The 27511-nt window shown below is 43.1% G+C and overlaps 1 protein-coding gene across 3 annotated transcripts in view; it reads right to left on the bottom strand.

Annotated features, from left to right (window-relative positions):
• Positions 1-5195: 5195 nt before the first annotated feature.
• Positions 5196-27511, bottom strand: part of SLC35F4 (solute carrier family 35 member F4) — a 127372-nt gene continuing 105056 nt past the window's right edge. The window contains exons 3-8 of one of the 3 annotated variants that reach the window (XM_061462625.1): positions 25732-26026; positions 18034-18253; positions 10673-10798; positions 8641-8833; positions 6850-6939; positions 5196-5860 (exon numbers count right to left, since the gene is read on the bottom strand). In XM_061462625.1, the coding sequence (XP_061318609.1) occupies positions 5619-5860; positions 6850-6939; positions 8641-8833; positions 10673-10798; positions 18034-18253; positions 25732-26026 (1166 nt within the window). In that variant the 3' untranslated portion in view covers positions 5196-5618. Of the gene's footprint in view, positions 5861-6849; positions 6940-8640; positions 8834-10672; positions 10799-18033; positions 18254-25731; positions 26027-27511 lie in introns of those variants that run through there. The other 2 variants (XM_061462626.1, XM_061462627.1) reach the window with 2 other exon arrangements.

The following is a 27511-nucleotide window of genomic DNA, read 5'->3' on the forward strand; positions in this document are numbered from 1 at the left end:
CACCCCCTTTTGGACAGGTTTCTTTCCAAGCCACATGGGTTTCCTCAATTGCCACAGCCTGTCATACAGTGATTTAGGGAAGGGGAGATCAAAGGGACAGGTGTATCCAAGACTAATATAGCTTCAAGCACTTCATCTCTGGGTGAAGAGGCACCACCTTGATGCTGCATCAGTTAATGACCAGTTTTTCTCAATAAATCCCTAAAAAACAGTCTTCAAAAAGACACCCTTCCTGCAGGTTGCTGGGGCAAACTGAGAGCAAATTTGGGGTTGAACAGGGTTCCATAAGGGCCCAGTGGTACTGGGAGAGGCTTCCAAATATTATTACTTGAAACTGCTGAGCCAGAATTACCCCTTCACACCTTTACCAGAGCTCCCTGGAGAGCAGGGTGCTGTGTGGATGCTGGGGGGTTTGCTGGGTGAGCTTTGCATGTGCAGTGATGATTGTGGCTACTGGCATTAACCTGCTGAGCTTGAGAGTGAGCAGGGGCAGCCTTGCTACAGCACAAAGTGATGCTGTGTTAACCCCCTCACTTAAACCTGGCTTTAGCACCAACTGATGGATTGGATGAAGGGAAGGATGTGTTGAGGTAGAACAGAACAGACTATTTCAGCTGGAAGGGGACCCACAATGATCATCTAGTCCAGTCTGACCAGTTCAGGGCTGACCGTGTTAAAGCATGGTATTAAGGGTGTTGTCCAAATGCTTCTTAAACACTGACAAGTTTGGGGCACCAACCACTTCAGGAAGCCCGTTCTAATGTTTGGCCACCATCTCAGTAAAGAAATGCTTCCTAAAGCCAACCTGAAGCTCAGGACTACCTTTATTACTGACCTCCTGGTGATGTGAAGCTCATAGTGGTTTTTTTTTTTTAACTGGGGTGTTACTTAATGCAGTCTTTTATCTGTATTTAAGGTTTGTTTTGATTCCCAAGTGCTGTGCTGTGGAAACATGGTGATGCAAGGAGCTTTGGTCCCATAGATCGCTGTTAGGGACAGCATGTGGTCCCTACCAGGAGGGCTGGAAGCTCTTTCCACCTTTCTCCCATTTCATTAATTGCCTGAAATCCTCCACCAAATTCAGCTGGAACCTGTAAGTGACACTTATCTCACCGGAATTGGATTTTCCAGCAGATTTTTTTCAGTCAAAATGGAAATGTTGACCCCTGAGTGCTCTGATACCCTTGTTGTGAGGAAGATACCAGGAAAAGCTCAAGGGTAGGGCAGTGTCATAACTTGGGCAGGGTTTTTCCCACTGAGAGGCAGAGTTTATTATTCTTTGCACATGGAGCAGTGGTGAATCAAGGGGAGGATTTGGCACGGGGCACTAGTCTAACATTGAACTGCAGCAGTGAACCACCTCTGCCTTAAAACTTCTCTGCTTTAAAGATAATTTCTCTGCCTTAAAATTTAGTTTTAAATTACAAAAAGCACAGGCACAGGAGGAGATGGAAATGGGGCAGCATGGATTTTAGCCAAAATAACACCTGGACTTTATGCAAATCTCTGTTAAGAGATGCCCATTAATGATGCAAATAGGCTTGCTGTTTATCATGCTTGCAGCAAGTATAGGGAGCAACAGCATGAACAAATGGAGCAGTGAAGAGAGGAAAATAATCCAGCACCATTCACTGTCTGGAATACATACTAGTACAGCTAATGGATCACATTATTACACATCTGTAAAGTTGAGAAATACGGCTTGTTCCTCCCTCCTCTGCTTGTTGCTTGTATTAACAGGGGATGTTCATCTTAATTAGCCAAGGCTGACGGTACCAGTGGTGCTGAGATAACATTGTCTGCAGTGCCTGGCTGTCGAGCCCTCTGGAGAGGACATGTGCAGGCAGCGATGCTCGAGATGGGTTATTCGCAGCATGTTTTGTTTTCCTTCCAGGGAGCCAGGCCCTGGTGTGAAGGAGAATCTGATGATGCAGCTGCCAGACAAAACTGCCATTTTCCTTGGGGTGCAAATGAGGCAGCACAACTGAAATGAAGCCCTCACATTGCTGGAGATGGTAGAAGGGCTCATCAGAGACATCCACAGCAGCGGAACTAACACATCTGATCAGTCACTTGATGGGTGTGATTACTGGTTTGCATATCTTTGATGGATTGTCAGCACCATCATGCAAAATAGCCTCCATTTATTGTCTGATTTCTTGGGTTTTAATGGGTTTTCTCCAGCTGAAAGGCTGAGCTGAGGGACTCTAGGGAAAACAATTACCTTCCTCACTCAGTAAGGAGGAAAAAACTGCTGGTTGGGCAGCAGGTGAAGGAGGGGGCCATAGGGAATAGCTGAGCAGGATGAACACCCCTGGACAGCATCTGGAAGTGATGTATTGGAGGGATTAGGTACCTGCTCGCCTCTGGGGATCTGGGGCACTTGTGGCTGCAGTGGCAGAGTTGTCTGGAGTTGCTGGTGGGGGAAGGATGAAGAAGCAAATCCCTCCTGCCCACCCTCAGCAGGGGCTGGGAGAAGCATAGTGGCAGCGGAGAGCGGAAAGCCTTCTGTAGAACCTTAGCCCTGTTCAATGTGCAGGCAGCAACACGAGGGATGCTTGCTCTGAACAGAAAGCTTGGTTTGGGTTAGATGGTGTCTGTTAAGCCTGATGTGAGGTGGAAGGTGACTGCATGGGTCAGAGCTACACATATTTTCTCCCTGTGGAAATCAAGGGTGATCACTGGTCCCTGGGAAAGGGGCAGGCACAGGGTTTGCTTGTAGAGAGTGTTGAGACATATTAGTTGTTAGCTTAAGTAAGTTTTAAATAGAAGAAGTCACTTCTAGAGTTATAATATTGTGTAGATTAGTATGCTGTTTGCTTAGCTTTACCTTCTTAGTATGAGTAGCTAGATTTGCTGCAGCCTTAGCCTGCAACCTGTGCACTTTCATATATGCACTTTCATATAGATACGCTTTTGGTTGGAATAGAGTTAGTTAATTTTCTTAGGATTGTTTCCTAGTACAGTGCTGTTTTGTCTTTAGTATGAGAAGAACATTGGTAATACACTGATGTTTTAGTTGTTGACGGGTAATGTTTATTTGAGGTCTGGGACTTCAGTGTCCCATGCTCTGCTGGCAAGCAGGTACACCATATGCGCAAACCAGGAGATAAGGAGGCCACAACGATCAGCAGCAGCTGCAACTCAACAAGAAAAGAACGGTTCATGGCTTACCTTCATGGAGACAGAGAAAGAACCCAACAAGGTATTAGGTAACCCCAGACCAAAACCACCACTGGATTAAAAATGCACATAAAGGGCACGTGAGCAGCATAATTCATAAGATTTATTCATGTGCATAAATCATAAGCGTACTACAGCGGCTTTTGCTGACTGAGAGTGACAGGTTGGCATAGTGACCCTGGCCGTGAAACATCTGAAGTAGAAAAAAATAGACTGAAATATAGGTTTTGCATGATGTTCCCTGTTGAATCCTCAATTAGGTTCCTTGAAGGATCCAGTCCTGGGCTTGAAGATGCGGCCATGAGGCTGCTTGCCAAATTTGTACTCAGCAAAGCATACTAACAGGAAATGTTTCTTATTCCCATATGTTCGATTTGGCAGAAGCTAAATTTCAGTAAAACACATCACTAAAACTATCTAGTAATGTAAATGAATATATTGAGTCCAAAAATTGACTTGGGCTCATGCCCAAGCTCCCATGTGCTATTTGTTTTCATCACATCATATCTCCTGTTCAATATAATTCACTTCTTATAGAATATTTTAAATGTCTAACTCCTTTCAAAAGCAGTAGACAAACAGCTGAGCCCATCTTCTCCAGATGGGTTTAGTGCAAAGGGGATGATTGGTTGGGTTGGTCTCTACAGACCTAATTCTGTAGCCATGTAATGGAAGAGCCCAAGTTTGGTTGGTTTTGTTTTGGGGTTGTTAGTTTGTTTTTTTTTTTTTAATTATATTTTGTTAGCTCTACTGGTTGCAAGGAACAGTTTAGACAGGAACATTAAAAACCCTCAAATAGAAGAGAGTAAACCAAAAGAAGTGGTTTTGTTATTACTTACATAAATTTGTTTGCAGCAGTAGTCAGCCCTAATGGCTATGGGGACACACTGGCTGCCCACCACCCTTCAGCCCCACCACTGCTTCCTCTGCTTCTGGGACCAGTCCAGCCCTAGGGCACTGCTCAGAGAACTGTGCAGCTTGGCTGGTTTGTGTTGACTTTTGAAAGGCTTTTCCACTGTGGAGGTTAAGAAAACATACTTGTTGGGCCAAGAGCTCTATAAAATAGGAACTGACATTTCCTTGGGATGCTGGTGGTACAGGGTTAGTCTCTCCTGAGAAGCTTGTTCAGCTGGGAGTGCAGCTTTTCTGGGAGAAGAAGAGCTAAAATAAGGCTATTCTTGTCTTTACTGCTACTTACTAAAGGCACCCAAAATCCAGCGACACTGCTAGGAAGCTGGTGTTGGGACAAGGCACAGCTCAGAATGACTGGAAGGAATGAGGGGCTAGCGCTGGAGCCTGGTCAGGGGAGAGAAGCTATGGGTGCTTTGGTGGGTCCAGGTTAATAGGATGTTTGCAGCTAAAGAGTCACAGGCTAGAGCAGACAATGAGTGCCATGAGTGGGGTCGGTTCTTTAGCAAAGGCTGGGATAAGGCGTGAAGCTGCCTAAGGGCTGATCATAGCCCTTAGATCATAGCTGATCATCCTTCTGGAGTGGAGGGCATCATCAGCACCAGCTCAGTACTCAGTTTGTGTGACTAGGGCTGCTAGAATTCCTACAAATCCACAAACTAGCAAAACTATTTTCAACTGTTTTAATCAGCAACAACTCACCTTAAATATATGGTTCTCCTATGCTCAGCTATGGAATTCTCTCTTCCAACTGGACTGGGAAGCAAGGTGTCTCAGCAGTGCTTGCCCATACCACTGCCCCCAGTCATATCCTGGGTGTCACATTTGTTGAGACATCAGTCATCAGTACCAAGCCATGGATTCCCACTGCCTGCAGGTACAGTATTCAACAGAGAGGAGACAACCTTGCAGAGCCATGTCTCCGAGCTAATAGCACTGTAGCATGTCCAGGTTTTGTGCAACATAACTTTCATCACATTTCACAATAACACAACGTAACAAAAAATTAATGTTTTGCACCTCATAGAATATTTAGTCTGATAATAATTCCTAATATTGACATGAACATTGGCCTCTTGCAGAAGTGGATTCTCAAAAAAGCCAGGAGAGGTTTGAAATGGCTTTCCAAAAGTACTACCTCACTGAAAGGTCACATTATTGAAAGTTAAGTTGACATGTTGAATTCTGAGATTTAGTTGGAAATATCCAAGATTTGTATCCTTGAGAATGGCTCTACTTTTGCCAGCAAAAGGAGATAAACAATGTAGACTTGATTCATATTTTAAATGCACCAATTCAGTAAGACACAAGCTTAAATGTTTTCTTATTACAAAACATTTTATTGTAGTTATTTACACCCGTTCCTTGATAAGTGTATAAATGTAAACATTTATTATAGATGTACTTCTCTTATCTTACAGTCCATCCCTCTTCAGAGTAAATGTCATTTTTAAGCATACAAGTAGTGGGAAATTTAAGCTATATTCACAGAATATACATCTGCGTGCAGTTGAAGTCCACCACCCCTAACCTAGTGGTATAGACACTGTACCATTAGCTCTGCTTCTGCTTCTTGTGTGTACGCTGGAGTCTGTGATGTCATCGGCATGATCCTCACTTTTCTTCTCTTTCAAGCTGTTGATGAACCGCAGGGTTATTTCATCCCATTCCTCAGGAAGCAGCATGAGCAGAAACCCAATGCAAATGATGATGGTGGCTCCCAATCTCACTACACTGAAGATCATTTTGTGCTTTAACAGATCCACAGCTGTGAAGAAGAAATGACAATGCTGTCAAGACTGCAGCAGGTTGAACTACAGCATCAGACCAGCCTGGCACATGTCCATAACCTGTGTGTTGCACTCTGGCCATGTTCCTCTCAATCCCCTACAGTGACCAGCTCCTTGAGTTAAGAACAGCTTTGACCTGGCCACGTAGTACTGGAAGTGCCACGTCTCCTCTGTGCCTAACCACTTTCATGTAGGCTCCAAGGAAGCTTTATAGAGCTGGTCTAAACCTCGAGGTTTTAATTTTTGCTCTGAGAGGGAAGCTACTTTATGTTAACCCTCTATCTACAGCAGGTTACCTGAGTGTAACGTTTCCTTGGGCTGCACAGACCAGGGATGGGGAGAGAGCATTATGCAGGTCAGAAAGCTGGAGTCGATGCCTCTGTGCCCAGCCTCCCAGCTCCACAACCAGCAACAATAGTGCAGCTGAGCCCTTCAGCAGCCTTTTTCCGGTACTGACTGTTTAATAGCTCTGACCTGTATTCCTATAAAAATAGACGTTTCTTTGAAAACATCCTCAAATACCTGGAGTAGCGAGGCTAAGAAGGTGAAGGAGGAGACAGAGGCTATTCAATAAGATATGACTCTGAAGTAAACTTCCACATATACATACTGCCTTGCTGCTCCACGGCAAGTCACCAGCACAGTGCTGAGCTGCTGCAGCAGCACACTGGCCCCACCATTTCTCAGCAGCAGCCAGCAGCTTTGGGCTATTGGCTGGGGATCAGCCTGCTCTCTCCCCTGCATGGTATGGATGTACCCTGTCACTCCCAGAGAAAGAGGCAAGACAAAACCCAAATGCTTTTGCCATCTGAAACACCCACCATCACCAGGAGTATCTGTAGAAGCCATAGGAGACCAAACTGCTTTTGAAACTTGTGACAACAGACTCTGACTATGTAGACAATAAACTTCTGCTATCTGCATGCCCGTGTGTTTATTTTTCTACTAACAACCATGGTACTTGTACCTGCATTTCCAGGGACGCTGAGCACTGTGCCAATTGAGATCAGAATGGGGTATGTAAGCACGACACCAACATTAACCAGAATATTGAAAGCTAGGGATAAACAGAGAAAGTAGTATGTGATTTATGGAGAAAAACACTACACTGAGGCTTTTGTCCTCCACCTTGACCCTACAAGTATGATGCATGCTCAGTATGCACACCACAGTGATGTAGTTGTCACAGTGATTAATTTTTAATTTTTTATATATGAGTGTGAAATGAGGGGCAGTTCTGTATGAGGGAAGAGGGAGGTCTGCATGCCCTTTCACTAACTGTAATACCACCGTTATCACACTGTATTTCACAGCTTTGTCCAAGCTTCAATCAGACACCAACAACCCAGTTTTGCTGCCATAAGCCATCACTTCTCCTACCAGAATGATGTGATCCCAGCTTCCCCATTTTGACTGAGGCTGTGCTGTCCTTGTCTTAGTAAGACTTTTCACTGAGGAAAGGCCCTGCCCCTCTCTACCTCAACCACATGCCAAAGGTGATAGCAGCAGGAATTCATGATCTAAAGGATGCTAAATACAATTACCTGATGAAGTTAACTGTGAACTAAGCAGACTGGAGTGAGACTATGGTCTTTCTGCCATGCTGAAGGCAGAATGAAAGCTGACAGAAGTACAAATGTACCCCAAATGGGTTGAGGGTTTTTACATGACAGCATTCCCAGCCAACTCCAATTTCCTTGAGAGATCAAAAACAAATTGCAAAAACTTGATTTTCACACCATTCCCTAGGGTGCTCCTCCAGCTCTCGCAGCCAGGGACTAGTTCTGTCCGTTGTGGCAGGACCACAAGTTCCCCACTCAGACCTGCTGATGAGTCCCCTATGTAAAAGGAGGAAGCCTGCTCACTCTGCAAGGTTTTTCCCTCGTGCCTGGGATTATATGCTTGGGTAGATAGCTGGGTGATAAATTATCCCTACTTTTGTCCCTTAGGTGCTCACAGAGCAGCTGCAATTCTGGTTAGAGCAGTTACAAGGTGCTGCCAGTTGTTAGCCCAACCACGTCTTGGGATGGCTGCATGGATGGGCTATGTACTGGCCAATTACATCCTTTTTGTTTCCATTTAATACACTTGCAGGGGAGACAAAAACATCTTCAATTACAAAATAATAAAGACTTTACTAAAGGAAAGGATGTTGTTACATCTGGAAATTAAAACGTCCCTGGGCTGAATCCAACTCTATATTCTGTCAGGCTAGAGGATAGCAATTGCGGCTCTGAAAGAGGGAGCATTGTGGAAGGGCAGAGGGGAGGTGAAGACCACAGGCAATGAAACAGCACTAGCCTTTGCAGGTTGATGCAAAGCTGTGCGAGCTCTGCCCAGAGCCCTGCAGCACCCACAGAAAGGTGCCTCAGCACTGTGGGTGTCTGTGTCAGAGCACACACTCCACAGAGCACACCAGGAACCAACAGGGTACACATGGCCCTTTGAAACTGGATTTATAGCAATCAATCAAACTGTGACAGAGACAGTGAAATACTAATGAAATTATGGTAGGAGTATAAAGATGAAAACTGGACAATTCATACGACTGCTTCATGTTTACTGTTAATACTAAGGCTTCTTATGAAAATCATGAATCATTTATCAAGGGGTACCTGTTTGCACAGGGCTCAGATTTAATCTATGAGAGAGCTCTGCTGCTTAAAGGGGTAGGGGAAAATGTTTGTGTCTGAGCCTGATTTTGTATTAGGGTGGGAGGGAGAAGAACTGGAAAATTAGTCCATTTTTTATCACATACCTAACCAGAGTCCAGCTACTCCACAGAGGTAACCCCATGGAACAGCAGAGAAGGGGGACCAGTACTCCACTTTTGTAAAATACAGTATGACTGGGGTAACAGAGATGAAAATTAAATTGAAGAAGCCCAGGGTAGAAACAAAATGTGCCGCTTCCCCGAAGTTTGCACTTCCAAGAAACATTTTGAACAAAACCTGTAAAGGAGAGAAGAGAGGAGCGTTTCAGATGTCATGCTTGTCAAAATTCTCCTTGCACAGAGTCTTCAGTCCCTTGGGGAGACGAGGACACAGTACAGCCCTGACTAGGCCAGTGTGTCACAACCTGGCCCTTTCCTACAGAGGAGTTCTGAATGGGGACCTTTGGTCTGATTTCTGCCCCTTCCTGCATTTTAGCACAGGAGGGTACCACCTTATTATGTGGGGATATACCATTCTATGATTCTATGGCAGGTGAATCTGTGTAACGAAGCTTAATGCAAAATGCCATGAGGAGCCAGTGCAACTAAGAATGCAAGGACAACACCATGCAACCATGTTATAGGATTTGGGCTGTGCTTGGCACTGTTAGGATTTGTGAGGGGACTCCAGTGACTTCCATAGCATGACCCTGCTGAGAGAGGAAAGCCTTCCCTCAAGGGACTCACTTCAGGCTCACAGGCAGCACAAGCCTCTGGGAGGATTTGTCCTGTGTGAGCCTAAATTCATACACTTTGAATCACAGAATCGTTTGGGTTGGAAAGGACCTTAAGATATCTAGTTCCAACCCCCCTGCATGGGCAGGGACACGAGACCATGTCACCCAAAGCTCTGTCCAACCTGGCCTTGAACACTGCCAGGGATGGAGCATTTACCACTTCTTTGGGCAACCTGTTCCAGTACCTCACCACCCCCACAATAAAGAACTTCTTCCTTATATCTAAGGTGAACTTCCCTTTTTAAATTTAAACCCCTTCCCCCTTGTCCTATCTCTACAGTCCCTGACAAAGCGTCCCTCTCCGGCATCCTTGTTAGGCCCCCTTCAGATACTGGAAGGCTGCTATGAGGTCTCCACACAGCCTTCTCTTCTCCAGGCTGAACAGCCCCAACTTCCTCAGCCTGTCTTTATGCAGGAGGTGTTCCAGCCCCGATCATCCTCATGGCCCTTCTCTTGACATGCTCCAACAGCTCCATGTCCTTCTTATATTGAGGACACCAGAACTGCACACAGTGCTTTAAGTAGGGTCTCAAAAGAGCAAAGAGGGGCAGAATCACCTACTTCAATCTGCTGATCACACTTCTTTTGATGCAGACCTGTATAAAGCTGAAGTTTTGGTTAAAGTTACAAGTGAGTGACTTGTGAATGGTCAGAACAAATTTATTAGAAAGGCAAGCAAAGTCTAAAGCTGGGAGGTAACTTCTTATTGCACTTCAACCAAGTCTAAACTTCTGCTCTTCTTCACCTTCTCCAAGCTGACAATAAATACAGCCATGTTTGGCCCAACGTAACTTGGACACTCCCCTGCCTTCTTCATCCCTCACCTTCAAGAGCAGCCAGGACTTTCCAGCAAGGGACAAAGCCCTGCATCACATGCACCAGGCACACACAGGGGCTCCAAGCCCAGCACGAGACCAGAATATGCAAGACAGCTGCACTGCAGAGCAGGGATGAGCCATCCGTCCCTGCTCAAGGAAAGCAGCACTGCCTGCAGTCAGGCTTTCCTACCTGCTGCAGATGGCAATCCCCTTCAAAATAGTGTCGATAAACTGTGGTACCCGGAAATGAATAAAACATTATCCAAACTCCTCGCAGCATAGCGATGGCGATTTCATTAAAGGCTCATAAAGTGAAGTCATTCTGAATATTTGGCAGCTAACAACTAATTACCCTCATCGTAGATTTCCTGACATTGCAATATCTCCTGGTCACAATATGAATGATGCAGGAGGGATGAATATAATAAAACATTTATTTTAAAGGATTTCCCTTTGCACTCATGCATTTTTAACATCCAATGTTAAAGAACAGAAGAATACTAATAAACAGTTATGACCTACCTTATACAATGCCGATGTAGAGGCTGATCCAACAGCATATGCTACTCCAATAATTGAATCACCCTGGAAACCATCTGCATATGCCATCATTACAATTCCTGTGATTGCCATTATTGCTGCAACTATCTGCACAGACAAAGCAAAGCAATGTAAAGCTCAGAGCAATTTCATTACACAGAAAGAAATTATCACTGCATGGGGTTTTAATGAGTGTCACTAGCTACTTTCTCTGACTTGAAGCTTTCTTGTTTTCCCTTAAATGGGGAAAATTATGGACATTTGGGAGAGGTGTAAAACATAATGAAAGTATATGCACTGACAGTGATATGGATGTATAGTACTGAAAATTCTCCTGGGATCTACTGAAAGAGCATCCATCATTAAGTATTTTATAAGCTAAACATCCACTTTAGAGATACGACTCCAGGATCAGGAAAAGTTACGACATTATATTCTACCATACAACAAGAGAAATATTTAATGAAATTAAAACATTCAGATGGCCCACCTTCCTGCAGGAGAATGACCCTGTATTGTGGAATACCAGTGTACCACTGGGAGCTCTTCCAGGCTGTGCACAACAGCCCTGCCAGCTTGCTTGGACAGGAATGACCACATTTCTTTATGAAGCCTTTATGTTTGTGCTTAGGTTTTTTGCCTCATTTGGAAAAGCCCAGTTTCTAAGCAGATTCAAAGGAAGAGAACAGAAATAATTAACTACACTGTATCTGAAATCCTGGATCTTGACTCCAAGGACCTTGATCACAACAAGTTTTGTTCTTTGAAAAACTCCCCCTCTCTACCTAATTGCCCTCAGCATGTAAATATGCAGTCTGAAGCAATGACACCAAATAGCTTCCATTGACTACAGAGGAAAACATGTTTCCTCAGACTTGTGGAAAATCACAGTCCCAGTTTTGAAAGATAGGGGTTTTTATAGAGACAATTATTTTTTAATTAGTATTAAAGATTTTATCATTATAAAAAGGCTGCTCATGTACTAGAGCTTGGTGTAGAGCAGAAGATGCACAAATGCAGGTACTGATAGCTTTCTTTTACACAATCAACAGCAACATTTAGGGTTCCAAATCTGTCTTCTTTTCCCAGAGAACCATTAAATCACACAACTTCCCAGTGGATAGGCAAAGCAGGCTCTCCCCATTCACAGAATCATAGAATAGTTAGGGTTGGAAAGGACCTTAAGATCACCTAGTTCCAACCCCCCTGCCAAGGGCAGGCATGTCTACAGAGGAACAAACTAATGTGGTTCATCTAGACAGGGCTTGCCTCTACAAATACTGCCATATCAACCATCTCCCAAACTCAGCTGCTGAGCCAGACAGGGCTTTTTACCTTCTCCTCCTGCAGCTCTGGTACAACTCCTGAGCTAACACCAATGTGAGATAGACACTTGCTTCCTGGGAAACCTCATTAAACTTCATTTAAGAAATATTTACTACTAGACAAACTTAAGCTTCACATGCTTCACACCACAGACTTTAAAGGCATCTTAATCAAATCATGTGCATCCTTTTGCAGAGAAGCCTGACTTTCAGATCTCAATAGTTTTACCAGGAGTCCCAGAAAACACACTGATACTCATATAAAACAGATGTGAGCCAGAGTGAGACACACAAAAATCCCACAAAACAATTTCAACAGAGTCAGCCTATAGAACAAAACCATGCTGCAAAGGACACACAAGACAGGGACACGTGCTTGACTCAGGTAAATGTGTCCACACATGGGAGACAACGGGGAACCAAGAATCAACTCCCAAGGTAGAACCAATCTCTGAGACTACAGGTTAAAAAAACTAGTGCTCCTAAGTCCCATAGGTATCTAGGCCAACATCTTCACTAGGGAACTTATCTCCTGGGTACAGTTTTAGGTATTTCCCTATTTTACTAGTAACTGAGTCACACAGGTACCCCCTCACATTGCAGTTGCAGTGCTGAAGGCAGAGTCACAAACTACAGTGCATGTCTATACAGAATCATAGAATCATAGAATAGTTAGGGTTGGAAAGGACCTTAAGATCATCAAGTTCCAACCCCCCTCCCATGGGCAGGGACACCTCACACTAAACCATGCCACCCAAGGCTCTGTCCAACCTGGCCTTGAACACTGCCAGGGATGGAGCATTCACAACTTCCCTGGGCAACCCATTCCAGTGCTTCACCACCCTTACAATAAAGAACTTCTTCCTTATATCCAATCTAAACTTTCCCTGTTTAAGTTTTAACACATTACCCCTTGTCCTATCACTACAGTCCCTAATGAAGAGTCCCTCTCCAGCATCCTTAAGGTACTGGAAGGCTGCTATGAGGTCTCCATGCAGCCTTCTCTTCTCCAGGCTGAACAGCCCCAACTTTCTCAGCCTGTCTTCATACGGGAGGTGCTCCAGTCCCCTGATCATAGTCGTGGCCCTCCTCTAGACTTGTTTCAAACAGTTCTATGTCCTTTTTATGTTGAGGACACCAGATCTGTACACAATACTCCAGGTGAGGTCTCAGAAGAGAGAGTAGAGGGGCAGGATCACCTCCTTTGACCTGCTTCTATTTAAAACATCCAAGCTCCAAGATACGATTCAACAAAAGTGCCTAGCTGTTGCCTAAACCTAAAGATGCCATTAATATCTCCAAATTCACCATGAAATGGCACTTGAAACCCAGGTCCCCAAACTTAATGACATGGGATGGAATCATATGTACTCAACAGTCTCTCAGGTGTAATGCAATGGTTTGATGAGGTCTGGAAGCACATTAGCAAGAGAGGACCAGATGGCTTCCCTCCCCTCCTTCCCAGAATAACACATCTTTGCAGTTAGGGCATCCCAGGATGAGGGCTTGAGTCTCTTCATCAAGAGGAGGGACATGGATCCAAGACTGCCACCTCTGGACTTAGGGTTCTCGCCATCAAGCTGCTGAGGAGGAGCTTGATGCATTTAGAGGGGAGCAGGTTGCATTTTTCAGTGCTTAAAAGGGAATCTGGCCTCCATTTCTTGTATGAGCTGGAGGGCTGGAAGACATCACCCTCTGTTGTTCTCCCTGCTGAAAAGTCAGGGAACATCTGGCACAGGACACACATGCCATCACCCATACCTTATTCTGATCCCTGAGCTTACATCTTCCTAAGGATCTGTGAGCAAAACAAAGTTAAATTCTCTTAGAAGAATGCATTTCAGTCCCATTCAGTGGAAAGGGTCCCTACAGAGCTTCTTCCTCCTACTTTTGGTTTGGTGAATAATTCACTAGTACTATACTTGTGCAGTACTGCTGTTCTCCTTACAGCTTATCCTAAGGTACAAACACCATAAAAGCCCCAGCCTTGAAGTAACACAGAATTACACCAGGACCTCTCAGACATCAGCGTGTTCCCTCCTATGAGTTTCCTGCTACAGCCCTGCTACATCGCCTGGCTAGTTTCATCTCAGGGTGCACTATACGTCTTGCCTTGCACATAAATTCAGACGTAGCATTTCAGGTGTCAGCTGTAATATTTCAAGCAATATCTTCTGTAAGGCAAAACAGAAAAGTCCAATGTAGTTATCCCCTCTTTCTGAGGGAAAGGATCGAGATTTAACTCTAAGTGCACTCATCGCCCAGATCCAGCAAGTCCTTTGTATTAGTAGATCCATCAGAGTAGATCCATCATCCCCAATAAGAAATTCTTCCTATTGGGAAAAACATCTCCCAGTCTGGCTACACCAAATTTAGAGAGCCAGTTTCCTAATTTAATCAACTATTTGGAAAGCCAGGCACTTTTTTTTCCTGAAACAACTGAAATGATGGACACATATGGAGCACCATCTGATGAGACATTAGATAAAGACCTGACAATAGAAAGCTGCGAGAACATTATTTAAGTTTCAAAGCTTTGCTTGCAAACTGTACACCACTGCATTAGCACATTTGACCTGCCTAGCAATTGTCATGTTTGTTTGAGAAACCTGAGAGCACATCCTGCAGGCTTCTGTAAGCTGACAAGAAGCAGCAAGGTCACAGTGAAACCAAGCTGGTTGTTGTAGCTGACAGCTCATTAAACAAGGCTTTCAATTAATGGAAGAAGGTAGTAACTTCTTTTCAAGCCTCTGAGGCAAAGAATGAAATCAGCCTGCCTCTCCCCATGGCCCTAGAAGAGAGCAAGGCCGATCAACATTTTACTCAGGAACACTTTTTTCCCATGTGGAGCACAGCAGAAAATAAGGTGCTGTTGTAAAGAAAGAAACCTGTCGCCAGAGTAGACTCAAGCTTCTGGGGGGCTAAAAGTCTCCAAAACACTCTGTATCTAAACAATAAGCAATAATTCAACTTCCCAAATGAAACACAACCAAGGGCTTAAATATGCAAACATTTAAGCATGTGGCTAAATCTAAGCAACACAAGTCAACGGAATTACTCAAAAACATGAAGTCTTGTAAATATTTGTGCTTGCTCTGAGCCAAAGCTGCCTGGACTTCCACATGCCCCAGTGCAACATTATTCATTTGTGAGATGTTCAGAAATGTCCAAGCAAAGAAGATTATAGTGCAGGCAGGGACTGTGCTATGTTTCCTTGTGCAGGGGAGTGGATACTTCAAGGTACCTAAGCACCTACACTACCTTCATCGGTAAATAGCTATACAGTCATTGCTGTACATGTCCTTCTTATATGAATACTCTTTCTCCAGCTGGTGTTTTTCTCTCTAGGGTTGGGTGCAAGCATCTTCTCACGCTACAGCATCACTGCTGAGGGCATGTGACTCTTGCTGCAGAACACACACTCCAGGTACCCCGGATGCAGCCAGGGCTAACAAACCTTTGCATGCAGTCCCCAGCAGCCCTTCTGCAGCTAGTCAATGCTTCCACAGGCAAGATTATGCCATGCCATACCATAAGGTGGCCATCAAGACAGGCTTGTCTTTAGACAGCCTACCTGAAAATCCAGCCCCCCAGCCTGATTTCCAGGCTGTGTGGAAGCAGTGTGCCAGCACACAGCACAGGGACCAGAGAGCCATCACACAAGAGGACATGTGGCTACTACGCACCTATGGGTGTCTGCGGGCAGTTCACAGACCACCTGCAGCAGCAACAGGCAGACAGGGAGCTGGCGATTCTGGGAATCTGCCACAGAGCCGCTGAGCCTTGACAGCTGCTGGTTCTCAAGTCCAGGCAGATGAAAGCTGCCTTAGGTATACAGGTGCCAGCTGTATCCCCACCTCAACATGCCGCAGAGTCCCCAATGGCTCTGAAGCTCTGAAATAGCTGCTAGGAGCAGCTCCTTTGAAAACTGGCTGTGCTACTGGGTGCTGAGTGCTTTAGCGAAAACACTGGCTCAGAGTATACCATTAAGCCCTTATTTCTTTTTGCCTCCTCACTGCCCAAATAACCTAATTACACTTGCTGTCTGAGAGGCTGAGGTATAAAAGCAGTAGAGGCATTCAAAGCACAAAAGGCTGGGTCTGTGCTGCTTTGTTGGATTTTCGTTCTCAAACACTTCTGTGTGGTTATTAACATCATCAAGTGTTATTCTGGAAGGAAGGAAGCTGGAAAATGCTGCTAACCACCCTCCCAGCAAAGTGCATCCAGGATCTGCCAGTTAGCAGCAAAACTAGTTTATGTGCAGAATTTGCTGCTCACTTTTTCTGCTAGGCTTTTCCTGTGCAAACCTCACAGTGTTTACAGCATTAATACTACCACATATTTATAGCAATGGTTTTTTTTAGTCAGTGAAAAACAACTAGTAACTGAAAATAGCTTTAGTATTTTTCACCTAGGCTTCTTTAAGAGACTAGGCTAGCAAAACGCAAAAGCAATGCTTGTTCTACAAAGAGGTTGCTTTAAGACAAAAAATAGATTAAAAGCTACAAAATTTCCGGTATTTTCAGCTGAAATCTGAGATGATCAAGGGGCAGAGAAGGGAAATTACCATTCCTGATAATTTCTGTAAAGAAGAACTGAGGATTTTAAACCCTCTGTATTCTTTGTGTTAGTCATCAGCACACTGATGTAGGTCACATTCAACTGATGCTCCTGTGTTTCAAGTTGTAACTGAAATAATTACACCAGTGTCTGTCTTTAGCACTTCAAGATGAAATGTCTATGTCCTTACCTTCAAGGGCACTACAGCTGAGGTCTGTGAATCATGGGTTCACCTCCTCAACTTCCCCTGGTCTAGCAGACTCTCCATTGAGCCAGTGCAACAAAACTCTCCTGGGAGATGTCTTGAAGTGCTCAGGTACTGTGCCAACCAGCCCATCTCCCCAGGAAATTAGGGGAACTGTTTTACTTTAAACAATTTCCTCTTACATTCTAAACCCCCAGCACAGTGCTCTGTTCAGTGTGCTGACGGCTGCTGCAAGAGCTAGATCATATGCCCATCAAACAGGATGCCTTTTCCTTTCATTTCTGAACCCTTCTATTACACTATTAATAGGAAAAAAGCTACTATGCCCATTTTTTAAAAAACAAAGTCACTTGGATTACTGTCCCGATGCATTACACTTTTCATGAAAACATCCGTGGAAAATCCAACAGCTGATGGCCCTTTGTGGTCACATGCATCATACCTGACCCCAACCAGTCCCTAATAAAATTCAAGTCTCTTTATAGTTCAATCAGGATTGTACTCAACATGACCATTAGGCCTTCAGCCATTTCAGTGGGGGAATCTATTACCAGAAGTTGCAGAAATCCTAGCTACTCCTTAGCCAACATATAAAGTGAACAGTTTAAATCGATGCATACTAGGAGATTTGTGTATGTAAAATTGCAGGAAATATGCTTGCTTTCCCCCAGATACAGGCACACATCGTTTCGTCTGAATTCTTTTCTTTCTTTTTGCAGGGTCCACATTACTGCCAGTGAGTCACAAAACACTTTGGTTTAATGCAAAATAGTTGCTGCTCCTTGTAAACCAAATTTGGCACATATATATGTGTGTGTAAAAAGTAATAGGAGGCATAAGAAAAATATATTACACATTGGAAATAGCTATCGACACAAACAAGGAATAAAACTGCTTTGGTGAGAACTTAAGCATTTATCGCTAAGCTTTAAGTAGAATTAATTGACTGTACTTCAGCACTGTAACCCAAGACAGAATAGGTTTAATACAAAACTAGAAGTCCTCCTATTCCAATTTGTCAAATTACACTTAGCTGTAATAGCTTCTTGAAATTCCCTCATTGAATTACTTCTGGAACCTGAGATCTCTAACTGATCTTCAGGCTGAGGTTTGCATCATAAAATTAAACGAAAAATGGTTCCATGGTATATATACATATACCATAATGCAGCAGCACTGTGGCAGCACAATAGCTTATGGATTTAATGAAATTACAAAAACAGGAGAGAGTTGAAAAGCAGGCATGTCATTACCCTTGCTCCCATGAACCTGTCTTTCAGCACGATCCAAGAAAGCAAGAAGACAAAAGCTTTGTTACAACAGAATAGGGCAGAGACATCTGTGGCTGTCAGCTTCTTTAAAGCCAGTAAATACAGGTAGTTTGTCAGAGTCCACAGAATAGAAAAGGGAGCAGTCCTTTTAAGAAAGAGTTTCAGCGTCAGACCATCTTCACCAAAAATCCGACTGCATTCCCTATGAAAAGAAAGGAGTTTAAAACTCAGTTAGGATTTGCCTTAGCATTCACACCAGCACAGCAAAGATTCATTAGACTTTTATTACATTCAATTAAGTGCTTTTCGTAATTACTTCGTAAACCCGTAAGAATCTGTTGTTTAATTCACACAGAGAAAATAACCTACAATCTTCTTAAAACGTAATTTCACAAATAGAAAAGAAGTAACTTACCTGGAATAATCACACTCTATGCAACAATAATCCCAGGGATTCACACACAGAGATGAAGGTTATCTACAATGCACTGGCAGTTCTCAGACTCTGCCTTCGAGGCCATGAACAGAGGGATTATAACCATATTTTTTTCTCTGTAGCTTGACAATTTTTTCTTGCTTTGCTCCAAAACTTGATTTTATCCGTACTGAAATATATTCATACGCATGGCAAAGTAAATTTTAAGAATTTCTAAAGATCCTCAAAAATGCTGCCAGACACATCACCATGGTAGGAAAGTCAGTCACCAGCCAGCAGAACTGAGCCAGCTGAACAAGAGTGTAAGAAAAATAAGGGGAGGGAAGGGTACTTAACAGCTTTGTTTTATTACACAGTGCAAAGATATGTATGCTTAGAGACATTTCCTTGTGGATTAAATTGCAAACAAAATTTTTAGCTTCCCATTGTCACACACAACTCCAGTGAGCTGTCTGCTTCTCAGGATTTCACAAAAGGGAAGGGTCAGCTCAGAAGACACTGCTTTCTAGGACAGCACGCCTGGGCAAAGCGGTACTGTGTGGACTAAGGGGAGACCAAGTACTCAAGCATGCAGCTTGATTAAAGGCACATTACTACACCCCTTCTGAAACATCTCTACCTTTCCCAAATTGGGAAGGACTTTTTTAGCAACTCCACTGTCTGCATTCTTGGTTTAAGTTATCCCTCAAAATATTCTTCAAGATATTCCCAGTACACTTCCTTTCTTGACATGGTAGGCTCTCTGACATGTCTATTTAAAACATGAGAGGTCCCGCAAGTGAATCCTTTATACAACTGGAACACCAGTGGAGTGAAATAAGGTACCATCGATCTGCAATACATCCTTAAGAGGTAACATTAAGTGACTAATCTAAATGGCATGCCTCGGGGCCAAAAAGTACTCACAGCCAAATATGGTTGCATTGGAAGACTGCTAATATGCAGAACTAATTAGTAACAAGAGATTACACTGCAATGTGAAGTTGAAAACATTTTTTACTTTTAGGCATGTGGGAGGTGGCTGTGTGATAATTATCTTGATTTGGCTTTGCCTTTAAAGACAATAATTTTCAGGACTCCTAAATCATTTTTAGTAACTCTGGGGAATCCTGCTGTTAAAAGTATTGCATTTTTTTACATATTCAGATTGGACACCAGCACTTTCATTTTGAGAAAAGTGGAATAACATCTATGCATAATATGAGATCAGCTATGCCTTAACCTAAATGAATTTGCGATTCTTCTTAGTAACTATTCATTCCCTATTGCCACTGAAATGACCTGGGTACAAAGTAGTCATTTCTGGTAATAATAAATTCCTTCCTCAAACTCTGTGCCAGGGTGTCGAACAAGATAACACTCAGGCAGGCAGATCTGTTAATTTTCTCATTCACTCTAGTTGCCCTTGACGTTCTCAGAAGTCATCCTGTTCTCCAAAGACCAGAAAAGAAATGTTACACATAGGAAGAGAACAGCTAGTGGTGTGTATCATCTATCTGAGATACAAAGCACATAGTGAAGCAAATAAATGCTTAAGCTTGACTGTAGGCTTTTGTATCACTGATTGCAACAGGAGTTAAAAGGGATGAGTTTCCCTGTGTGAGAACGGACTCACTGGTAGCACAGACTTGAATGTTTGTTGACATGCAGATACAGCAGTTTACACTTAAAAGATGATTTTCTGCCCTTGAAATTTAGCTGGATGCAGAGTGTGATTCTAAGCTCAGACTATATCTCACTTCAAGACAGGTGGCCTCTGACCTGGGTGCACCATGGTTATGTCACCGTTACATGACAACAGAGCCAGCAGGCCCGGTCTCCTGGCAATAACAGGTCTGTATCGTGAACCTCAGACCTGTACGAAGCCTGCTCTCTCCTGCAGTGGGAACATTGCCAGCAATTCTGATGCATTATTTGATCATTACATGGGTGTAAATCCAACCTGTCTCAGAAGTTCTCAGGATCTGTCTCGGAGGAAACAAGCTTGTGTTGTGTTAAAACAAGACAGAAGGATGCTTAGGCTGCTTACAGTAACGCAGGGAACAGTTAAATACCCTAGTGACGTGCTGACAGCATACAAAGGCAACAGCAAAATTATCCAAGCACACCACTCTGGTGGAGTCTCCAAGGCCACAAGAAAAGTCCTTCAATAAATGTGCTATGTGAAATTAAACCACAGTCATCCATCATGGCCCCCACTGCCAGAGAGGTGATGGGAATAAATCAATAAACCTGATGCTTCTACTCCTTCATCCACGGGGAAGGCAGGTGGCTTCCAAAGCCAAAAAGGGTGAGGGGGATGCCAGAATGGGTTAGGTTCTGTTGTCCTGCATATCTCTGGGATGTCTGCACACAGACAATCTCAGAGCAGAATTAGGAGGATGGACTCCAAAGTGCCCTGACTGTGAGTCCTCAGAATAAGGAAGACTCGGTGATTATTATATTATTCTAGGTTGGACTCTGTGGGTTGGTCAACTATTTGGGGGAGGCAGTTGTGGCAGCCCTTCAAAGGTCACTTATCTGAGTTCCCAGAAGCAGTGGCAGGGATGAGCAGAGATTCACAGCTAGGAAAAGAAATCCAGAAATGCTTCACAGGTCCCAGACTGTTTAAGCAGATGGAAGAAACACCATCACACACAGCAGTATACAATGATCAGACAAAATCGGTTAGTGTTTCCTCACTTCTCAATTAAAAGAATACAGCAAATACCTGTGACAGGGTCATGCTGAGCAAGACAGAGACTTGACAAATTCACCTCTGTGCCTAGGAGAACTCCATGAATAATGTTCAGTGAATGAAGAGATAGGAAGAATACTGTATTTTCCCAGTCATGGACTACAGTAGATTGCCTCAGGCTTTGTGAGGGCTGGTTGCTCAGTGGTTAACTCAGCCTCTTTGGCATGCAACTAAAATTAAACTTGCAGGAGTCATCAGATGTGACAGTGATTAAAACTCTGGGGTCAGGAAAGAGGGATCCATGGATATCTCCCCTGCAGGCTGTTGACTTAAAGGCAGAGACATGTCTAAGTGCAGCTGACCCTGAAACTATGACACAAACTATTTCTAAATGCACAAGAAGTCTATTTAAAACCTGCCCTCTAACATAAATAGCTCTTTTTATTTGCAGGTAGCTCTCAGCCGTCAGCTCTGGGCAGTGTGCCATGCTCTCAGGAATTGCAGCACCTCAGGCAGTCATGTAGCTTTGCCTCTGGCACCCATTAAATGGCTTGTGTTGCATCTTAGTTATTCCAATGGCAGCCCATGCAGAAGAATGCGTTTATTCACCCCTGACACACAGACACCTTTGGAGTGTAATCCAGGCACTGTTTTTAAAACAGCTTACAGAAAACACAGCGCTTACAGATGCTACCTGGGGTAATGCGAATACAGAGGATGTAATTACATCACCCAGATTAAAACTTGGCAAGGCCACCAGTGACACTATGGTAGCAAGAAGCACCACAGGATCTTTTTTCCGAGCACAAGTTGTTAATATGCAGTTTGGTCCTTCTATCTAAATGATGGCATCTACTGCAATAAAATACCTTCCAGCTCCATTTGAGGAGACAGATAGAGTAATGGTGGTTAAGCAACTGGTGAATTGTTTTCCAGGACTGACCAAGTCTGAACACTAGGAAGGAGCCTGGACATCTGTATTTGTCTGCTCCAGGGCTGGAGCAAAAGGATAGGGAATTGTGCATGAACCTCTCACATAAGCAGTGTCTGGCTCAGGGGGCAGCACCATAGGAATGCTGTATCCCAACAGGAATAGTTTGAGGGAAGCCCTCATTTTGGGCACCATACTGTTGAGCCATTTGGGGTTGGAGCAGCTTCAGGCAACAGAAATCCTCATCTCTCCTCTGAAAAGCCTTTCACAGGGAAGATCTAGATTTGCAGTGTATTCTGTAAGTGGCTGAGGAAGCCGGACTGAGCTACTGAAGCAACATGGAGAGATTTGTAGGTGAAAAACTTGTAGATGACAGATGACAGCACGTATCAGCTACTTAGAGCTCTGTTTTTACTAGAAAACTGACTCTTCCCAACATGTTCATATTTATTAAACATACACCTACCAACACTCAGTGCCAGTGCCTCAAGGCTGCATAGCGCCTGTAGGACTAACCTCAGCTATTACGTTGTGCATATATTCTGACAGAAAGCTGCTGCATGTCACAGTGTTTGTCCTTGAGAAGCCAAGACAGCGGATGAGGAGGCAAAATTCACTGACATTGAAAATATTATCCACCTACTCCAAATTATAACTAAATTAGGATCCTATGTCAAGTCTGCAGAGTCTTCTGCTGTGGTAAATACTGGCAGGGTTAGATTTCCTAGTGCTGAGCTTACTGAGCTTCAGATTGTTTTATTCAGAACTAATGCAAGGAGTTTCAAGCTTCTTATGTGGGACATGCCTCTTATCCACAATACTGAGGGGATACCAAGAGCTGCTTCTTCTGCCTCAAGATTACCAAGATACTTTACTGAAATGCAGCATGGAGGTAATAACCATGAGTTAGTTTCTAAGATCACAAAATGTGACCTCCAAGATAAAGTGTAAAAAGTAAGAAATACACAATTTACAATCTCAAAGATTATAAATCTTTCAGGAAGCAAATCTAGAGTTGAAGACTGAGACTTCTATCTTTCCAAGTGGAATTTATTAAAGTAACAGTGGCTCTCTACAGCTTTGCTAGCCTGGGGCAGCACTCTGCAAGTCACTTGCATGATCGCTGATTTCAGCCAGGATATCACAGACAGTGTTTGTTCTGATCCACCAGGAACATCTGCTGGACAAAATATCATGTGTCTTTAAAACTCCGACTGAGTAACTACATCCTCCAGAAACACAAAGAGAAATCACCTCTATACTCTGAGGCAGGCTTGGAATCACTACAAGATGGGCTTTATTCACCAAGAATTAGCTACTCCACAGAAATAAAACTAGCAAATGAAGCAACAAGAAATCGTACAAAATGCAATAAAATGCTTTGTAACAGGAACTATATCAAGAACACAAACCAAGCAATTATATAACTCATCCAGCTTTGAAAATAACTCTGTCCTTGGTCGAAGGTTGGGTTAAATAACCTCCAACACCCTTTTTGAACTAAATCTGCCTACAACTCTCTAAATGTAAAAACTACAAATGATGCTTTTAATTTCTTTAAGTCACCAGAAAATCAAGTGCTCACCCTGAAGATGTGCCCTTTCCCATACCTAAACTGAAAGAGTTTGTCTTGTCAAGTCATAACACGGCACAAAGTAGTTGATGCCGATAATAAACTCAGTATTTGTCAGCAGTTACCTCATCCCTAGCATGTGAGTTCCCTACATATCTGGAATAGGAAATCTGGGAAGATGCCCATCAGCTCTAACACTGGTCTCCTGTTTCCATGCATTCACAAACCTACTTCACGTCTCTCTGTGTGCAGAAATTCTTCTGGGCATGTAAGCATGTGTCCTCAACTTTAAAAGCTGAACTCCTAACAGCTTGGGAAATCTGTTAATTATTTAAGCATACTTATATTATGCATTGCCACAAATGTTTTGCCCCAAATTTTGCTTTGATGGATATATAATCAACCAACTAACTGCAATGAAATCGATCTGCAAGGATATTTATTCTCACCTTCTTCCTTATCTGCTGTGCTTTTGCTATTACTTTACCCCATACCCAGAAGCCAAGCTGACACTGTTAATGTTCTCACAAATACTCCAGCAGGAATCTGAATGAAGGCATCATTAACGTACACTAGGGTTTTCAGAGAAGCAGTTAATTAAGTGCAACTATTCAATTTCAGTCATGCTGAATTGACAGATATAAGAATTTAGGACCATATTACATCCCAGATCCTGGCAAAAGCAGCTGAGAGAAGAACTTGGTCCTGCTACACTCCAGCCTGACAGTCACAAATTGAATTCGCTGTGCGCTCAATGACAACTGTGCTGAACTCTGTCAGCAGGAACAAGGTATGTGCCACACGCTGGTTAATACCTTGCAGAACAGACAATTCTGCTGAAGTCAGTAAGATTATTTTCAAAGCAAGTCTGCACTGGAGTAACAGAATTTGGTATCAGCTCAAAATCATCCTGTGAATTTTATCCCTCCATGGGCAAGGTGTGTTATGTCTTGGCAAGGTGAATTTAGTTCCATCTTTTAAAGCAGCTTCTACGGCACTGTCATATTGGTAGAATAATGGAAGTCGAGGAGGAACTGGGAAATGAATTGTCCCATACCATGGTGGTACTTTCAAGCCCTGAGGACAGGTTAGGTACAGCTTTCTTAAGAACTGGCTAGGGTGAAGCTAAGCCAGCTTGGTCCTGCTGGTGCTGGTGGCTGGACCTGATGAACTGTTTGGATTCCTCTCTAACCTTGTATTTCTGTGATTCCACAGTGCCTATTGAAGAGGGACTTACAAATTTCCAGCCCCGCAGAACAATGTTATAGTTGGTACTATGGGCTTCTTTGCACCTGAAGTTGAAAGTTCAATTACAACATACTGCCATGTAGCATTAGGGGAGGCTGGAGTCAGAGGGATGTCTTCCCCTGGCTTTTGGTACACAGAGGAAGAGGTATTTCCACATGGAGCAGGATGGAAGAAAGGACAAAGCCTTCACACCATTTCCTAAGGATGGCAGCCACTAGGCTGCTATGCCAACTTACTCCTCAGAGCTACAGGGGGAGGAAAACCAATAGTCTGCAACCTGCTTTAATTCCTATCACTCAAAAATGAGAGCAGAGAAGTCTACTAGGATCCTCTTCCTCTGTGCTATGCAGCAGGAGGAGGAAAGGGAAGTTTTCAGCCTGCTATACTGACCGAACATAGAGAGCAAGCCATGGGCTCCTGCATGGAAGCCATCTCTTCAGCTTTTTGAGCATCTTTCTTCTCAACTACGAGTCGTTTTGGTTCCCCTTTACACTATTGTTCTATCATAAATAGACCAGAACAGGTTAATTGTCTGATCCAGACAAGCACAAAATACAGAGATATTAAATAGTATAATAGCAAGATTATAAGCAAATTACTGACCTTTTCAACTCAGTAAAAACCCCCTCTAACAATTAATGATCCATTTATTCAAGCATATATGAGTCATCTTTTAGCTTTTTGTAAGCTATTTATGAATGAGATTTTCTGCCTTTATTCTGCCTTCTGACACCATGGGTCAAACTGAGAAGAGCAGTGACCTCAGTCCACAGAGATCAGGCTGATCAAAGGGATATTGCCACAATAAAGCCTACCTGAATTTTCTGATTGGAGACTGCTTTTCCTGTGCAGTTGCAAGGTGCCCAGAATAATAAATGGGAAAAACCATAATGTTCCAATTTGTTGAGAACCAAGTCATGAAAAAAGGACAGTCAAAGGTCTCATACGTGATTTTGACAAACTGCGTGGTCCCGACCCAGGAAGAAGAGACGGACAAAATGATCAGAAATCTCCAGATAAGCTTGAGGAATGTGGATGTGCAAGACTGGCATCGTGTCTGTCCTTCAGCTTCTTGGCTGCTGCTCTCTGTGTGTGTTTGTGTTCCTTCTTCTCCTGAAGAGAAAAGAATAGAAGAAGAAAAGAGTTGTGCACATTATGAATACATTCAAAACAATTCTTAGCAGAATCTCCCCTCTGATCTAGACACCAGACACAAACCATCCTTTGCCTTCTCTCTGTAAGTCCCCTATGTCCCACGAACACTGGAATCCTGCACAGAGACAGTAATACTGTTTCTGTCACTTCAAGGGGATAGGAACAAAATACAAACACTATACCGAGGCCTGAGGTAACGGTGTTATGGTTAAGCTATGCCACTATTTATTTTATCAGCCCTTCATTCCTTCTGTCAGCCGAACTTCTAGAATAGAGCTATAAACCTTGGAGCCAACATTATAAAGTCAATTACTGTGCATGTGTGCAACTTAAGAACTGAGCCTGTACATCTGAAGTCAGGAGCCAGTTATTATTATTCAAGACTTTAACTCAAGGATTGCTTTTTTATTTCCAAGTTGTGATGGGAGAAGAAACAGTCTGTTGGTTTTATATGCCCAAGCGGAGAAAGTTGATACATTTACATTTTCAAAGTTAAAAAAGGAAATTGGTCAAGACTGAAGCTTAGCATGCCTATAAATAAATCTCTACACATAAACAAGGAGGAATTGGAAGTTGTCATTTCCTATTTTAGTGCAGGACTTTTCATACCTAATCTGCAGACCAGCTGATTTCCTAACAGAAATGTAGAGAATTTAATCTTACCAACTGGTGGCTTGCTCTCCAGCTACATCTTCCAGAGATGCAACCCGTGAACCCTATTCTGATTTCACAGATCCCAGCTGAAAACAATTGAGTTGAACTGCATTGGATACTGAGGACCACTAACACTGTTACTCCATGAGCTCATGTGGCAGCACTGAGATCCAACTATGTATTCCACTAAAGCATACCATAATCATAGAATGGGTTGGGTTGGAAGGGATGTTAAAGACCATCTAGTTCCATATCACATAAGTTGATAGAATAAACAGAAGCTCCTTTTAAAAATCACAACCTGCAGCTATTCTTAATTATTACTGTCAATCATTAGTCACATCAACACGTGATGTGATATATATAAGAAACAATACAATTGTTAAGAGGAGCTATATATCCACTGCAGTGAGAGCATATGCCATACTACATTCAACTTAAATGTGAAAATCATAGCCTTTCAGACTGAGGTTTACTTCCCTTTTGTATTACTGTTCTTGCTACAGCTATAAAGAAATGGCTAAGGTTCAAAGTTATTACACTACACCATCTAAAAACCAATTCATCATCACAGGGAGCATATTTGCAATCAAGAATTTTCCTAACCAGGACATGGAGCTTTTTGTAATTGCAATTGTATGGTGTTTTTTTTTCTTAAAAATAATCAGCATTCTGTGTCACCATTGTTTAGTGGTGAATCAAGAATTGAAACAAAATTACAGGTTTATTAAAAACATGCAGACACTGGTCTGAAAAGGCAAGCATCACTTTAGCATTGTCTTTGGC

This window comes from Pezoporus flaviventris, unplaced genomic scaffold, assembly GCF_033815535.1.
Source record: "Pezoporus flaviventris isolate CSIRO_AGI_PZ_B2104156 unplaced genomic scaffold, CSIRO_AGI_Pfla_v1 ptg000035l, whole genome shotgun sequence".
Taxonomy (NCBI): Eukaryota; Metazoa; Chordata; class Aves; order Psittaciformes; family Psittacidae; genus Pezoporus; species Pezoporus flaviventris.